Here is a 12,308-nt window from a genome sequence, read left to right as displayed (position 1 = left end):
TGCTTTGTTTGTTAATGTTTTTACACCTTTAACATATATAACAAAAAGGTATCGGTACTCATACACATAAATAGAATAATATCAGTGCATCCCTTATAAATAGGTTCCTGCACTACTTTTTAACGATTTCATTGCGGCTTGCATAGACTTCTGTTAAATGAAGTTGCAAGCTACAATGAAATCGGCAATGCAAATCGCACTGATGTGTGGCTTTGAAATCGCACTGAAGAAGCATGATTTCAAAGCCGCACCAGTGTGAATCAAGGCTTAAGGGAGCCTAGTGTATGAAAAATGGTAATAGATTTCTCCTATCTTCAGCATACGCACAATAATTATTCTGTAGTCCCAATATGAAAAAAAAACCTTCTAGTTCTAATTGCTCTTCTAGTTCTAATTACATTCCTGTGGCAAATTGTTCTCCTTGAGAAAACACAGGAAATGTGCACAAAACACGGGACAGCTCTGAATGTCTGACATGATCTTCAAGTTTATTTTGCGCATAGCAAACAGATATACCAAAATGATTTTAATGGTAAATTTACCAAACCAAAATGGAGAAAATAAGAGAAGCCTGTTATTGGGATTTACATACATTTTAAGTGGTAGTGCAGCCTTCTCTGCCAGCCACAGTAAAGTAATTAGAAGAAGGCCAGGGTTTAGGTGGAATGGGCTTTGGCATATTAATTATTAGAAAAAATCCAAAATACAGTAAGCGCTAGATAAAAAACATGTGTACGGCAGCTGGCACGAAAAAAAAGGCACCTATACAACCTTCAAAAGACATTATGGAATAAAGTATGTGCAGTGCTAATAAGTGGTACATTTAGTACCTAAGCAAATAAAAATATCCAAACAGTGGAACTGAGCCACCAAATTGTGATCAAAGGTACAACATGAATAGCTATTAGTAAAAAAAAGTCCAAATGGTGAACATACGGTAAACAAATAATCATCAGTCAGATAACAGTTGTGTTATCCAGTATACCCAAAGAACTCCTCCAGGGGTAAGTATGGAGGGTCAAAACACTCACCAGACATCAACCAAGTATAGGCATTGAAAACAGAGGGCAATACACCCAAAGCAGAAGGTGAAACTAGGTGAGCCTTGTACTGCTGTTAAGCGGTATGGTGAATATGAAGTCCGCTGTGATTGTTCCGCGATCACTTCCAGTGGGCTATAACACGGGTAAAGAAGCTCACGAACAGGAACCAAAGTAGTGCTCATATGGTGTAGTATTTATTGAATAAAAGAAAGGTACATGCACACATGCATAAAAATGGCCATAAAACTTTGGCTCCCATTGGTGAACTTCTTTAAATAGTGTATATCCCACTGGAAGTGATCGCGGAACCAACACAGCGGACTTCATATTCACCATACCGCTTAAAGTGGAAGTAAACCCATCCATAAAACCGTTACCTTTCCGGCACGTGCCAGAAATGTAACACTCCTATTGGTTGTGATCTTAACCAAACTGTCAAACCTTCCAATGGCTGGTTCAAAACTGATCACATGTGCAGCATCATGACAGTTGAAGATTAAACAGAGGCCAAGATGGCAGCTTCCTTGGCTGAAAACGATAGGAGGGTTTACTTCCACTTTAACAGCAGTACAAGGCTTATCTTGGTTCATCTTCTGGTGAGTGCATAGTTTTCGTAGAGGGATATCACCGTGGAGAAGCATCTGAAAACACTTTGGGTGTATTGCCCCCGTTTAAATGCTGATACTTCTTAGTTGATGTCTGGTTAATGTTCTCACACTCCATACTTACCACTGGAGGACTTCTTTGGGTATACTGGATAACCCAGCTGTTATTTGACTGATGATTATTTGTTTATGTTCACCATTTGGACTTTTTTTTACTAATAGCTATTCATGTTGTACCTGATCACAATTTGGTGGCTCAGTTCCACTGTTTGGAGATTTTTATTTGTTATTATTATTAATTATTAGAGATGTGAACAACAGAAACATTTTTCATTACGGTTTCATCCGTTAAGTAAATCTTTTTGTTTTTATCATAATCATTATGTTAGAATGATTCCTTTTTGGAATGATATATGATATGTTCGGAGGATTGGCTATATTTATTTTAACATGTTATTTAATTATTTCCATTGATTACTTATGGGTCATCACTAATCGTCTAACCCAGAAAAAGAAATGGAATGAGCTCATTGGATGATATCGACTGGAGTTGTGTGCATCCGAAAGTAATGAATGGAACAAAATAAATGCTGGATTCATTCACTATGTTATGATTCAGAGATTCTGATGGATCCACCTCCATCCAACCCAAACACAATACATAGGAATCATCTTATTTCACTATTTCATATGTATAATAATGAAAAATATCAATGCAAAAAGTAGTCACATCGCTCTCATCTGAATAAAACAAATTGATTTGAATTAATGCGCATTTGTTTGTTATGTTATTACATTGAATTAATTTCCTTATTTCCAACTGCCTTTGCTTGTTGGGCCACGCACATAGAAATTAAATGAGTTCAAGTTCAACCCCAACACAAAAAGAATCTTATTAGCCCTTTTACACACGGTCGGACATTCCGACAACAAAATCCGTTGGATTTTGTCCGACCGATTTTGTCCGAAACTTGTGTTGCATACACACGGTCGGACAAAGTTGACGGAAAATCCGATCGTACATAACGTGATGACGCTATTTTGTTACGACGGGACTACGTTCAGGCTAATAGCAAATAGCTTTGGTCTAGGAATTTGATCTGAGCATGCGTGGCACTTTGTCCAATTGGAATTCTCTACACACAATCGTACAAAGTCCGATCGGATCATGTTGTTTGAAAGTTTTAAAGCCCAGCTCCAAAACTTTGTCCGTCGGATATTCCGACGGAAAAAGTCTGATGGAGCCCACACACAGTCGGATTATCTGGCAACGCGGTCCGATCGGACATTTTCTGTTGGAATGTCCGATCGTGTGTACAAGGGCTTAGAAGTTTCATGCTACACTCACTAGAATAAAAAAAAAAATGGATCCAAATCGATTCAGATCAGTTGTTATGTTATTTCAGATGCTTCAAACATTAACAAAAGTCCCAAGCTTTCGCATCATGTCATCCGAATTAAATGATTTAATTTTTTTATAATTTATTTTGTATTCGTTGAAATTTTTTACTATTGTGATTCGGAGTTTCAGATACATTCAAAACTCCAAATCATGCATATTTTGTCAGAATTTTCATTCATAACAAAACAAATCACGCATGTCTATTAATTATTATCTTTTGATATTAATTTTTTTCTGGGAACAAATATTTTGTCTTTCATTTCAGTTTTACAAGGTGTGGGTTTACAATCACTTTAAGACAAATTACTTACCTCAAATGGGGAATTTTCAGAATACGGCCCTACAACCTTGTCGATATTTGGGTTACCCTAGAAATAAAAAATAGTAATAAATCAGGCAACAAAACATGACCATATTAACCCCTCTGTCCTATCAAGAACAGGAACCCCACGGCACAGCAAAGACTCCTTCACAAGCTAGTCCAATACAAAGTGAAAATAGCCATAACACAGCAGAAGGTCCTCTGAAGTGAAACATTTATTCCATATTCAAATCATATCTTAGGACCAGTTTTACTTTTTGCTCAGTTGTGGCTCTTTTTTTCTCTTTAGCATTCATAAATCAGCAGTCACCCTAATCTCTGGGGGCTGAATGGTTTCAATTGTGTCTTCCTTTGCAGATGTCCTGACTTTGGTTTCCACCAAGCCTGTATGTAGGACATGTGCTTCTTCTCTTTGTTTTCACACAGAAAAGCGGGCGAAGAATGGGGATTTCCCATTCTAATGGACAGGCTGCTTGGTTACTGACAGCATCTTCAGAGGTAGATTGATTAATAATTTTTGAGTTTTGTTAGTACCAGGAACTCTGGACTTTTTGTGGAGGTTTAGTTGTTTCAATATACTCAATATAAGCTAAAGTGTATCTCTAGCCACAACCTTTTATTTTAAGTTTTGGGTAGAGTAGGCAATTGCAAGCACCACTTTCTGGTTTTATTTATTTTATCTGCTGTCTCCTATTATTATGTTCATTTCACTACCTGTCCAGGAGACACTATAGGAAGTGAGCTGTAATCTTATTAAAATAAGGCTTTCCCGGTAATATATGTCTTGCTGACAGTGGTCACCGGGACAAATAAAGAAGGTGGCTTTCCCCAGAAGGAAAAAAGACAGATCAGTAGCCTGAAATGGGTTCTAACTCTTCTACACTCTAAGCACTAAAATAATGGGGTTGTTTTGCTAAAGGCAAATAGACTGCACACATTGCAAGAGCTTGGTATATGAAGGGATACTCGTCCGACTTCCATCATCCAATCCTGTGCAAGGAAAGATTCAGTTTTTATTTTTATTTTCCTTGCACGTGATTGGATATTCATTATAAACTGAAGCTTTACCTCATTTACTATATTCTGGATTTACTGTCTTCAGTAAAGCAACACCAAAAACTTTTGGCATTAGATAAACTTTGAATGAGTTAATCAATTAACCAATCAGGAGGATAAAGGGAAGTCAGGAGGAGAGAAGTGAAAAAAGAAGAGGTGTAAGTAGGAGAGAAGAGGAGAGGAGAGAAGACTAGAGAAGAAGGGCAGGAAGGAGAAGAGAGTAGTGGAAAATAGCACGGGGCAAAGAACAAAGGAGAGATGTGGGGAAGAGAGGAGAAGAGTAGGCTTTGTGCACTGGTCCAAATTATTTGATAGAGGGAGGATCATTGTGTGGGGTTGTTTTTCAGGGGTTGGGTTTGGCCCCTTAGTTCCGGTAAAGAGAACACTTAAGGCATCAGCATACCAAGACATTTTGAACAATTTCATGCTCCCAACTTTGTGGGAACATTTTGGAGATGGATCGTTCCTGTTCCAACATGACTGTGCACCAGTGTACAAAGCAAGGTCCACCTCAACCTGACAGAACACTTTTGGTTTTAAAGTGGGACATCATTTTGAATTTTTATACATACGAGTACTACTGGGTGATTCAGGAGCTCCAAGAAACACATAAAAATAAGTGGCAACATTTTCTTTCTGTAAAAGAAAGTGATATCAGTTAGTTAAATTATCCTCATCATCATCAATATTACTGTTATTATATTACATATACATGCTCTGTTAAACAGTAATACAGATAAATGATCTAGTTTTGCCTTACCTACCTTATCTACCTGTAAATGTATTATCAATGCTCTACGAGAGGAGACCAATAAGTTTATACCCTCACCATGATCTAGATGTGCTAGGGATCTGAAATTTTGCAGCTTTATAGGTGGATATCTTAATAATATGCATGTCAATCTTTGTTTTTGTAGGTCATGGTGAATTAAAATTAGAGCCAAGAGAAATGGAGTAGTTGTCATGCCTGACAAAGTTGAATACTGAGCCATGATTAATGGATGAATGTCGCACCTGAGCCTTTTTGGAGGTGGGTGATGAAGCGTGTTTCCATGTTTTACTACATTCTTTAGTCTCAGGATCCTATAGCTATACCCAGCTTATATCCATGGTCTATACACAGCTGACTCATCTTTGTGGATTATTTGGGCAGATTTCCCTTAAGGAACCTAATCACGGCTCGGTATGGTATTCAACTTTCTCCGGGATGAAACTTACTCCATTTGTCTTGGCTCGAACTATAATTCACCACGACCTAAAAAAAAAAAAATTGGCATGCATATTACTAAGATATTCACCTATAAACCTTTACAGGTCATGGTAAATTATAGTTCAAGCCAAGAGAAATGAAGTAGGTGTCATGCCAGAAAAAGTTGAATACCGAGCTGTGATTAGGTTCCTTAAGGGAAATCGGCCCAAATAACCATGAAGATATGTCATCTGTGTATGGACCATGGATGAAAGCTGGGTATGTCTATATGATCTTGAGACTAAAGAAATGAGTAAAACGTGGAAACATACTTCATCACCCACCCCCAAAAAGGCTAAGGTGCAACATTCATCCATTAATCATGGCTCAGTATTCAACTTTGCCCAGCCACGACACCTACTCCATTTCTCTTGGCTCTAATTATAATTCACCATGATCTACAAAAACAAAGATTGGCATGCATATTACTAAGATATCCACCTATAAACCTGCACAATTTCAAAACCCTAGTACATCTAGATCATGGTGACTTAAGAACTTATTGGCCTCCAATCGTACTAGTAGGCTTTTAAAAGAAAATGACAAGTGATTGAGGTAGCTTATCCAATTTTTTCTTGTCCGGTACAGTTGTTCAGAAAAGATGCTAACTCTTCTGTCTGTCATTTAGATAACCACCAGAGGAAGTTAATTCTCATTCAAAAATGCAATTGATATTAATTTGCCAGTACATGATTACTAACCATATCCTACTAATGAGCTTGTTATTTTCTGTTATATTACCTTGTTTCAGAGGTGGTTGCTGGTTCCGCAATGGTTTGTATAGGAGTGAGCCCTCCAGGTAATGTTGGCTATCTGTACCAGTATGCCTGTATATATAAGGCAGTTCAAGGAACACTTCCTTCTCAACTTCCTGTTTGCTTTTTCGTTTTTTTTTTTTTGTTTTTTTTTGTCTTTGAGACACAATGTAACAACATGAACTGATAAAACACCTGGAACACAGTATGTTTCCTCACCATGTTACAAAAAATGCATGACTCCCTGTAGACATCATTTCGGTGGAATGTTTATTGTGTATATTTTCTTGTTGTGATTAAGTAATACTAATTACAACTTTTCGAGTGTAAAATAGGTATAGTATGTGACAAGGTAAGGCTTTGTGACTTTTCACCTGCATGGAACACACACGTGTACGCATGTTTTGTTTTTGTTTTTTTCTCCAAGAACGATGTAATAGATACAAAAGGGCAGAGAGCTTATTCCTGTGCGATTTGGTGAGGCTGGGAAACTCACCCTGTACCAAATGGCCTGGATCCATGACCCACTGACAGTTTACAGATCACATGGCTTTAAGAAATGTCACTGGGTCCAGTATATATATTGTATTTTGTTTACTACCTATTTTAAATTGTTATTGTAGAATTCAAGTGTTACTAAACCCCCAACCGTAAAATCAGTCTTTATAATGCAGTAAAGCATGCCTGTTATACTCACTGTGGAACCTAAGGGGTTAATCCCCTGCATTGTGTAAAAAAGCTGTTTGATCCTGTCTTCTCTGATCCTCCTCTTCTTCCACTGTCCCCAATAAGTCTCCTGATAGCCTGTGCGGACGCCTTTTTGTGAAGAGGTCAGGATCGGCGTGAATTCGTGGAGGTCCCACATTTTAGAGGATGAGTGAAACAAGGTTAGGCAAGGAAGCAGAGGTGACGTTGTGGCACCCGTGGAGGGTGTAAGACGGATGTTGTGATTTCCTAATGCCTATTTTAACATTGCTCTTGTAAATATTTTTAAATAAACCACCATTTTTAAATTATTTGGACGCTGAGCAATGAGTTTTTTTTTCTTTTCTCACTGATATATTGCATGGCTGGTCTGAGGTTTTCTAAGGATTTATGAAAAAAAAATATTATAAAGGCCGCGCTAAGGTTCTCAAATTGGCTGCTGCCCCCTAAACATCCACAGCCCCCCAAAAAGGAGATTGTGGATAGACAAGAATTTTAAAAGAGTATAACTGTAGGGTCTACGGTGCTGCCACAAAGAATGATATAGTATTACCCACGCCCAATCAGTAATGGACGGGATTCCCAAAAGCCTCTCTATTCTGCAAGAAGCAAGGAAGACAGATTGATATATTATATATCGTGGAGCTTGCTGTTAAAATATAAACTCCAGTAAGCCCACACTTATATTCTCAGAGTACCTCCCACTGCACATACAAATCCTACTTTCACAGCTGGCCAGTCATCCAATCCGGCCTCTGCAAACCCATTCACAAAGTATGTAATATAAATAATGTACTATACTGCAGTGAGAAATTATAAAATATACAGTGCTACAGTGAAAAAAAAAGTATATGAAAAGGTAAATAATTCTAAACCATATCTTGACTATAAATCTTGGGAAAGGAGATGATATAGATGTGTGATGTGCTAAATCAAACAGTGTTGTTCTGTTGCTCAATTTTTACACACTATATACCTCCATACATCCTCAAAATGGAAGAAACCATCTATCATACAGTAGTCCATGTATATTACTGATTGGGCGTAGGTAATACTATATCATTCTTTGTGGAAGCGCCTTACACCCTACAGTTATACTCTTTTAAAATTCTTCTAAGGATTTATAGCTATGGTGAATTCCATCAGTGATATCTACAAGGCGGCTGAGAAACCTGAAGTGAGACTCACTAATGTGAGTAAAGACCTGGAGAGATATTAGAATCTGGTAAGAGGATATATTTGCCCTTATTTCCTATGGGGATTGGGGAGCACTGGGTGTTGCACCAATTAAGAACTGGAGGACATCTGCACTCGATTGTGAATCACTTTCTATGTACACTTACGAATAGTTTGTTTTATTAATTGGTGTTTTTTTACTGATCTTGTCATGTAATAAGTCATTCATAGTGATTAACGTATAAAGATATAACAGCGCAAAACATTTTTATTTAAATTTTGGTTTATTGTTGTGTACAATGTTGTGAGTGCTACTGTTGTTCACACATTTTTTTCTTTTCACATAATTTTTCACCTATTATTTTTCCACAAGCGAGCGCAAATTTTTACTTTTTTTATTGACACAAGGAATTACCTATTCTTGTGGCACACTTTGGCTGTTTTCCAACTACAGAGTTTGAAGCTCATTTGATATTCATATTTACAAGTATAGGTTAGACCAGGTGTAGGCAATCTCAGCCCTCCAGCTGTTTTGAAACTACAAGTCCCATGAGACATTGCAAGACCCTGAGAATCACAGGCATGACTACTAGAGGCAGAGGTATGATGGGATTTGTAGTTTCGCCACAGCTGGAGTGCCATGGTTGCTTAACCCTGGGTTAGCCCTTGTTTTTTTCTCTGCATTGTATTACACCCCTTTAAGAGCTGGCTGCACATTCCTATCCTCCCCTCCCATGCTGTGGATTGAGCACCCTATGCCTCCTATTCTGTCTCTGTATCAATAGGGTCCCCTAAAGAAGCTTTTGCCGAAACACATAACTATCCATTGGTGTTGGTACAGTGTTTCTGTCTGTGGCCCTGCATATGGAAGACAATTGTATACTAATTTTTTTATCCAATAAGTTATCGATTTATGGGCCACTTTGTATGGGCCACAATTCTCTGTACAATCTGATTCTTGACACATGGGTAAGTGGAATATATTTGTAGAATGCACACTTTGTAAAATGTCTTTTATGGTTTTTTATATTTGTTACAAAAAACTTTAAAGTTTCATACATATGTGAGAACTTTATTTTCCATCTGTAATTATAGTAGCAACCTATAAATTCCTATACCAATTTTATTCCTTTTTTTCTTGTATCTATTTGGATGTGGTGCCACACATTTCGAGTTATGTCTCCATATTCCTTTACGGATATCTCCTAATAAAACAGAGACTAGGAGACTAGGGGACAGGCTTCACACACTCAATTTGATGTGTATTGCTAGAGTGTTTTTTTTTCTCTTGGATGTGATCAGCACAGGGCCAATCAGCACTGTCCAGACAGAGGGTCAGAGGGTCCTGCAGCCTCATAGGACAATCAGGAGAGAATGAAAACTCCTCCTACAAGCTTTAACCAGACACTGGCAGAAGTCACACAACTGCTATATACTGCTGATGAGAAAAGGTATTTAGCAGTTTATATTTACTAAAACTAATGTATTTCCATGTTCTGTGTACTGTGGGAGACTAGATATAGTGAATGCAGGGTCCTGGGTTTTATAACACTTTACATTTAAAAATAAATAAATACATTTTAGTGATCAATGTCCAGTAATTATCATATTTGTTAATAAATCTTACTTTTTTCCTGTGCTTATGGGAGGTTAATATTATTATTATTACTCGAGTTGCTGAACATCAAACATGTATTCTACGCTGGGGTACAAATTTGCATCATTTTTTTTTTAATTAAGTAAAGAAAAGCCTTTAAATGTAATGTCTGGCTGCTCCAATAGGAACTTGTGTTAGGTCTTGTCACAAGAAACCATAGCTGCCTGCAAGGGAGCACATGCCGCCTCAACCTCTAGTTGGGCCAAAGAGGTGCAGTGGCGAGGTACAGTGTATATGTCAGCCAACAGTGTGCCTGGTAGCGAGATTGGTGTTGTTTCCAGGTTGACAAGTTGTACCAACAGCCTTCTGTGGTGAACTTTAGATAGAGGGTATAGCCCACCAAGCATTCCTCTGGCATCGCGGGGTCCTTGTGGAGTTCTACGATGATGGTGGCTCTGTCTACAAGACCACCTCTTGTAGCGGAGCAAAGATTAACTTTTGCTCGGGGGGGGGGGGTTTACAATCACCCTACTTACTTAGGTTGCCTCTTAGTAGCTCTACATTGTGAAGCGAATGCCTGAAGTACTCTGAGCCATACTGACTGCAGGCCACAGCTACGGGTCCAATGGCCTGAATGTTATATTTGTCATATTTGGCAAGCAGGAGGGGCAGGTTAAAGTCCTTCAAGATGTTCATGCCCAGCACCACAGGCACTGCGGTGTTAATTGTGCCACAGGTTACACCTACTCTGACCCACTCCACCACCTGGTCCTCAATTTGTATCCTCATCCAAGTGATGCCTTCTACTAGGATAGGCAGATTATTGGACAGCCAACAGAGATCCAGCTGTTCACAGACTCCAAAACTTTGCACATAGAAATCATATTCCATGACAGTGACCTCTGATCCAGTGTCGATTGACTGGGCTCGGAGCAACCACACCTTCAGGCTTGTTGGGACTCTGAGTGGTCTGTCCTGGGGTTTATCCCTCTACACAGGAGTTAGTAGTTTAACGACGGCCTGGATAGGTTTCTGGATCAGTTTTTGGCTATAGCGATCACACTGCCAATATTTCTGGTCTTCTTCAGGTTCCTTGCACAATGGGTTCTAGCCCCTCTGGGGTAGGGTGAGTCCCTTTTAGAGAAGGCTACACCCTGCTTCAAGGTGGCCAGATCCTGAGCTAGCTTTGTTAGCACTGTTTGCATAGCTGACAGGTCCTCCTCCTTGAGTTATATAGGCTCAAACTTCTTGGTGACTGCCAGTGGTAGCTTCTCTTTAAACAGGCTTACCAAAAGTCACACAATCTGCTCTAGTGTGGGCCACTCACATTCTAAAAGGTGTCATCACTTAGTGGCAGGCATCGGCTATTAAAGCGTCAATGGCCAGCTCCTTCACCAGCCAGGCTGGGACCTGATATAGGCACGCAGCACTCCCTAGTCTCTCCTCCCAGGGCTGATCCTAGCGGAGCCCAGTCCCCCTTCCACACCCGCTGCGTACATATCCTGCCAACTGCAGCCAAGTGTAGGTGGGGTGCAGCATGGTTCAGCGGCAATAACACACACACAGTCCCATTGTGATGAAATAACTTGTGTTGCAATAATGCAAAGACAGTTCACAAACATCTGGTGGGAAGGCAGGCCAGCCAGGAATGCTCACAGTTCCATCAGCATATGGGAATCAGGTTTCAGCGGAACTGACAACCTCTGTAGAGAGTGTCAGAATGCAGCCTGGCTGTCTTGAGCCCAAGCAGGCAGAAGTCCAGAAAGGTTGCAAGCCCTACGCTTTCCCTTCTCATCAAGAACCTTTCCCTACCGCTAGTACTGTCCCTAACAGATGGGGCATCTGTCCTTGTTCTATCCACTTGCTTAAAGCACATCAAACCCAGTGGCCAGGGCCTTATGTAGACTCTGCTACACCTAAGATTGCCGCCAGAGTAACATGGGCAGCCAGCATCCAATTGGATCGCTACCCCAAGGACTCAGAAAGCCATAAAGGAATCCTGTTCCTCTTAACTTCCTCTCAATCTGCAGTGTGGCTGTGGAAGAGCACCATCTGCAGTGGACAAAGCAGATTGCACCTCCCTACATTCAATAAATTGCTTAATGTTGCAGATCTACTCTCCACCAGTGTCCATAACATTAACTAAGCATGTGCAGCAGTTTGTATTTTCTTATTATTAAACCAAAATTTATGACCAGCCTAACAAAGGCCATAAGCTTGCAGACACGCGAGGCAATACCAATACTAGTGCACCACCTTTACATTTTTATCTATCATTCTTAGAAATTCAGTGACCTCATGCCATGATTGAAAGCAAAATATTCACTAAGCAAAACGTGCTGTATGTAAACGATGAATCAACGGACTAATAAAATCTTACTATTGCTCCTCACGTTCT

General features: G+C 39.4%; 1 protein-coding gene across 1 annotated transcript in view; it reads right to left on the bottom strand.

The window, feature by feature from the left end:
• The window catches only part of LOC143990296 (serotriflin-like), a 39,371-nt gene extending 32,872 nt beyond the window's left edge, over positions 1 to 6,499 (bottom strand). The window contains exons 1-3 of the mRNA XM_077490355.1: positions 6,419 to 6,499; positions 5,001 to 5,064; positions 3,362 to 3,418 (exon numbers count right to left, since the gene is read on the bottom strand). Of these exons, the coding sequence (XP_077346481.1) occupies positions 3,362 to 3,418; positions 5,001 to 5,057 (114 nt within the window). The 5' untranslated portion in view covers positions 5,058 to 5,064; positions 6,419 to 6,499. The remainder of the gene's footprint in view (positions 1 to 3,361; positions 3,419 to 5,000; positions 5,065 to 6,418) is intronic.
• Between the last annotated feature and the right edge of the window lie 5,809 nt (positions 6,500 to 12,308).

Source organism: Lithobates pipiens, unplaced genomic scaffold (assembly GCF_037356315.1).
Source record: "Lithobates pipiens isolate NorthernLeopardFrog02 unplaced genomic scaffold, aLitPip1_a1.2 Scaffold_18, whole genome shotgun sequence".
NCBI lineage: Eukaryota > Metazoa > Chordata > Amphibia > Anura > Ranidae > Lithobates > Lithobates pipiens.
Note: the sequence above shows the minus strand (reverse complement) of the source record. Positions and strands in the feature narration are given on the sequence as shown.